This window comes from Geospiza fortis, unplaced genomic scaffold, assembly GCF_000277835.1.
Source record: "Geospiza fortis unplaced genomic scaffold, GeoFor_1.0 scaffold403, whole genome shotgun sequence".
In the NCBI taxonomy this organism is placed as follows: Eukaryota; Metazoa; Chordata; class Aves; order Passeriformes; family Thraupidae; genus Geospiza; species Geospiza fortis.
In genome coordinates, this window is record NW_005054336.1 from 952,915 (window position 1) to 958,637 (window position 5,723).

General features: G+C 38.2%; 1 protein-coding gene across 1 annotated transcript in view; it reads right to left on the reverse strand.

Annotated features, from left to right (window-relative positions):
* The window catches only part of COL24A1 (collagen type XXIV alpha 1 chain), a 118,767-nt gene that overhangs the window by 17,007 nt on the left and 96,037 nt on the right, over window positions 1–5,723 (reverse strand). The window contains 5 exon segments of the mRNA XM_014307434.2: window positions 1–54; window positions 1,447–1,500; window positions 3,632–3,685; window positions 3,792–3,845; window positions 4,934–4,987. The exon segment at window positions 1–54 is cut by the window's left edge and continues 6 nt beyond it. Of these exon segments, the coding sequence (XP_014162909.1) occupies window positions 1–54; window positions 1,447–1,500; window positions 3,632–3,685; window positions 3,792–3,845; window positions 4,934–4,987 (270 nt within the window).

The following is a 5,723-nucleotide window of genomic DNA, read 5'->3' on the forward strand; positions in this document are numbered from 1 at the left end:
CTCTGGTCCAGGGTACCCAACTACTCCTTTCTGCCCTGGTGGCCCTGGTTTTCCCTTGAAAAAAATTCAAATCCAATATAGCACTGTTTGCCCTCTTCATCTTCACCACTGGGTTTCAGTCACAGAATTTCCCAAACCCTCCATAACAGACCCAGTGATATGAATGAGTAGGTGCAGAGGGAGCTGTGAGTTAGGAGGTTTGGTTTAGAATTCTACTGGTTTAAAACCTCAGACTTGCTCTGCCATGGGATCTGAGCGACTTCAGCTGAAATCATGGGACTGATCCCTTTGTGTGCCAGCCTGGAAGATGCCTGAGAGTGTCAATTCTTAAACTGAAGTGAGGAATCCTGATAAAGTCATCTATTTATCCCTGGAAAAAACCCAACCGTATACCTTTTCACCCTTTATTTTCCTAAATGCTCAGTACTGGACTTTCCCAAATTTATGCTGTTTAAATTTGAATATATCAAAAATACAAATTTGTAATATGGCAAGTTTTTGGTAACTGTTGCTATACTTGCACGAAAAAGGTCTCATTTGGGATGTGCTTTGAAACTTCCTCAAGTTCTACTTTTACTGTCTCCTCATTTCTCTGTATGTCCCACTTTCCTTTTTTCCCTTTGCCTGCTGAATGATCCCTGCAGCCCTCCAAAAGAAAATGCTGAGTATTTCCAAAGGACACACAGTTCCTTGTCTTCAAAAGGCTCCTCTTGCACTCTGCCCAGCAGGTACAAGCTCTGTGCAACAGCTGCTTTTCTCCAGTTACTGACAATGTTTTGATGTGAGGTAGTAAAAGTTATTTACAGTGTGTGCTTGTGTGGCATTATTTATTAGGGGACCAAAATAACCTTGATGCATTTTGTTCTTCATTATGTTTACAGGACACCTACTGCTTCCTGCTCTGGTTTCTCCCTCAGGGAGAAGGGCATGCAAGTCAGCTCCTCTGCAGTAACTCAAGAAAAAAACATTAAAATTTCAGCTCAGGGCAAGCAAGAGAAATAAATAAACCTCAAGGCATTTACCACATGTATCCATCATGGACATATGGATCCAAACTTCTGTAGGCTGCAGCGGATCAAAGAACTGATGGGGTCAGAAGTGAACACAAGTACAGTTCTGTGCAACATAATGTGGTAACTTCCAAATGGACTCCACAAATGAGCTAATTAAATAACTTCACAAGTGGGAAGGACCTTGTTGTTAGTTGCACATCACTTCCATATGCTGAGTAACTGAATATAATTCAGTATAATTTAACAAAATTTCAAAAATCATTAATATTCAAAAATGACAGGGGTTCCTTTACACTTCCTGGATAATAAAAAGGTTCTTTAAAGTGAACACAAGACCTTCTGGTAACCCTGATACGATTCAATTTTGGTTTTATTAGTTAGTATTTTCTTGGTTTTATAATTTGAAAATAGGCTGTAGAATTTTGTTACTTACAGGAATTCCAGCTTTGCCTGCTTGACCTGTTGCTCCTTTCTTCCCTGTGGGTCCCTAGAAGTTACAAATATTTGTGATCTGACAAATGTCTTAAATTCAATCCCCTAAGAGGAGCTGAGAATTGTTCCCCTCTAGTATTCATGTTCACATTGCCTGGCTTTGGATCAGATTATTCACATTTCAGGAGACAGCAGAAAGTTTTTCAAGTAAAAGCAAATACATTTTTGGCAGAATTGTGTATGCTTTTTCCCTGCGGTGAACCCGTTTTTAAAACTTTTCCAACAATAATCACAAAATGTTTTTCACCATGAATCTGGTAATTTCCCCTGTATCAGTCCCCCCTCTGCGAGGAAGTGCACTTTTACTGCATTTCCTCTACTCTTCAAAAGGGAAGTCATGAAAAGTAGGCAATGTAAATGCACTGAATGTCTGTGGAAGAGAATACTAGAAATCAATAGTGTCACATATCACAGATGTGAACATTTTTTTTTAATCTAAGATCTACAAAAAAGATAAAATTTGCTTAAAACCAGAATTATTTTCATCTTGACTGATCTAGAAATTGGTAGTCTTGGAAAACTGAGAGATACTGAGCAGATAACATTCTTGTAAGTGGTTTAGTGACACAGGAGGTCATGCACCATGGAAGAAAAGCTCAGAATGATCAAAGGCTTCTCAGAGAACTTTGGTATAGGATAGTCTGCACAGAATATAAAGATGTATAGTATCAATTTTATCCTACCTCTAAAAGATGCAACCACTGAAGAACAGGGACAAGAATAACACTTTTTAGCATAGAACAAGAAGAAAAAGTTTTCCAAGATTTTCCAGACTAACTATTTCAAAAACATTTCTTAAAGCAAAAGTTATGCTATCACTACTATGCTGCAATATAACACAACATGCAATAAAGTGAAAAAGCCTGGGTTATTTTAAGTGTAAATGTTTTATAATCATGTAAATATGACAAAACCAGCAAAATGTTGTTCTACTGTCAATTTAACACCTTTTTTGTTAAGAATGGCATAAAGAAGTCCACCAGTCAGAACTGGAATGTGCATATTCAAATAACCTAAGATTGTTTTCATTAAGATTTCTGGATGCATGTAAAGAAAACCCAGCTGATTCAGTGTTGCAGCTGGTGGGATTAGCTTTGCAAGGCTTGCTATAGCAGCACCAGTAATGGCACTGCAGGTAAGGCTCTGTCACTGTTCCCACTGCTAACATTTCTGTGGAAATCTTTAAGCTCTTATGGGCAGCTCCATGCTGGATATCGGTTCCACATTTGTAAATGGCAGTATTGATCTGAGGGGCATTTGCAAGACAAAGAAAACATTTCTTCAAGAGGAACTGCTGATTTTGTCCTGGGATGTGAGTAGTTTGTAAAAGCAATATATCTGAGTTCACAGCTGGAGTGCATGTTCACAATGTCTCCACATGACGTTTCCTTTCTGTTGCTCCCCAGTTCCAGTCTACTACAGATTCTTGTAGCTACCTACAAAATTTTGAAACTCTAACAGAGTTGCTCCATGGAACTTCTCAGACAAAATATCTCATTTAAATTGCAATGGTAATTGGTATTTTAAGAAATCTTTTAGCCTAAAGCTTTTGAAATCTCAAAAGCCAATGACATTCAGTCCATGGAAGAACATAAACATTTTTGGCAATTTTCAACACACCACCAAGATGAGCTAATATTTCTAAAGAGAAATATTTGGTCTTTGATCTTTGTCATGACTTGCTCTGTCATTATTGCTCTAGTATTCTGTAGCAAATTCCTTATTCCCAGGTCTCTGAGAACTCAGTGCAGTGCAGTACCAGGAGGCCTCATTTACAGATCAGAGAAGCAAAATCCCAGAAGCAAAACCTCCAGAGCCTCTTTAACACAAAAAACTCCACTTTAGGGGATAATTAAATATCGCTCAAACGTTTCCAAAAGAGCTTTTCATAATGCTTGATATCATTCCAAAGTGAAACTACTTACCTATCAAATAACACCTAATTACTAACCAAGACTGTTATGCAATTTTCCACTTTATATTTTTTTTTGTCCCTGCAGGTATGAAAAGGAAACCCAAACACTCAGTTTTAGCCTTATGGAACAGTTTTCCAAGGATAGCCAGTGAACAACAAAATCCTACAAATTCCAGGTAAGTGCAGTTCTGGTTTACTTTTTTCTACTTACTTCTGAACCTCTTTCTCCTTTTAGTCCTTGTTCTCCCAATTCACCTGGCTCTCCCTTTGAAAAGAACATACATTAAATAAATGCAAGGAATCATTTGAATGCAAATAAAAACATATTTTCAAAAGTCAATAGAGAAATCTCCCTTGTTTGAAATACTTACTGGAGGTCCTTGTTGTCCAATAGGTCCTCTAAGCCCTGGAAGACCTGTATGACCCTGGGAGAGAGAAAATATAACATATTGCAGTACAGTAACTCAGGCTGCCATGCTCAGTGAGCTGCAGACTCCCTTGTAAAGCCCGTCCTGGGAGGTGTCAGGTGGACCCACATTCATTGACACAACCTACATAAAGTATGGTCAGGTCTCCAAGATCAAACTCTGCAGAGTTTTTGTTCTTTACATGCTCTACTCCAAGCTGCAAGTGGGAATTACATATTGTTTAAACATTTCTGCACTTCTGTAAGCATAGATTTGGTTCATGCATTTATTACTATGTCTGTCTGTATTACTGTGTAATTTGGATATTCCCTGTCAAGGACTGTCTCTCTTGTATTTCAGTGAACTGCATCAGTGATAAGCACGAGTTACCATCCAATTTTTATGCGCTGAAAGACTGAATATAATTAATGAATAATTTTTAGGATTAGATTTAAAATAAGTAGTGCTTAAATTTCAGAGAAAAATGTTAACTAATACAGTATTACAGAAACACAGAACTGTTTAAGTTAAAAGTGACATTTTGAGATAATTTATGGCCTCTTTCTCAAGCAAGGCCAGCTAGAAATGATTGTCCAGGACCCCATCTAGTCAAGTTTCCAGTATTTCCACAACCTCTGTGGGCAGCCTGTTCTGGTGCTCAGTCATCCTCACAGCAAAAAAAAAAAACCAAAACAAAACCCAAACAAATAAAAAAACCCACCAACAAAAACAAACAAACAAACAAACAAAACCACCAAAAAAACATTTCAAAAGGAATTTCATATGTTTCAGTTTTTGCCCTTTGCCTGCTGTCCTGTCACTGGACACTATAGAGGGAAGTCTGTCTACCCCATCTCCATTTCCCCCCATCAGGTATTTGTACACACTTAGGTCACTGGAGCCTCCTCCAGCTGAGGAGCTGCAGCTCCCATGTCCCCACAGGAAAGATGCTCCAGGGTGTTCCAGGAGTGCGGCAGTGCAGTGAGGGACCAGCACAGGCAAGCCTGCAACACTTGTGAGGGAAGGTGACACTGCTGCTGCATTATTCCACGTGTCTGCAGAGCATGCCAAGCTCAAATAAAAAGATAAAACCCAAAAGGTGTTACCTTGTAGCCCTCATCACCAGGCTCGCCTCTATCTCCACGTTCACCGCTTTGACCCTAGAGAGCAAACCAGGGAACCAACTGTAATAGCTGAACTGAATATAATGCTGCAGTGAAATATGAACAGAAAGCTGGGATTTCTCTTAAACTATCCACTGAGAGGGAACTGAGGAATACAAACATAAAGGGTAGCTTGGCTAAAAGAATAAACATGATTTTTTCCTAAACAGAATGCATTGCAGTCACACAGTACCCACAGTCTAAAGTTTTTTGTAACTGAAGACTAGAAGATAAATATTACGTGGTGCTTAATGAAACAGGATGGAGGATTGACCTCAGTGGAACTTCTCCAGATTTATACTTATATATATATGAGAATTTAAAATCTGATTGGATAAAAGAAGTGACTCTGGTTACAAGACATGCAAGGAAAACTCCCTTATGGCTTCTGTAAGACAGACCATTAAAAGTTGGATTCTTTTCTGAAATGACTTGCTGTACTCAAAATCTGCTTTTATTTTCAAGTTTGCCCTAATAATTTTGACAGGTTCAAAACTGCTGCAGAGATACACTCCAGATATGAATTCAGTACAAAAATGGTTACAAAATGCAGTTCTCTAAATCAGCTGAATTAGTTTGCAGTGATAATGAAATAAGTAAAAAAATATTTTTGATGAGTAAAGCAATTAAGTATAACTCAGGGTAAACAGAGAGGGTAAAATTATTTTCTAAAATGTGCTGATCTAAACACAGACTAATGGCATTAATGTAATTAAATAGAGGGCACAGAATT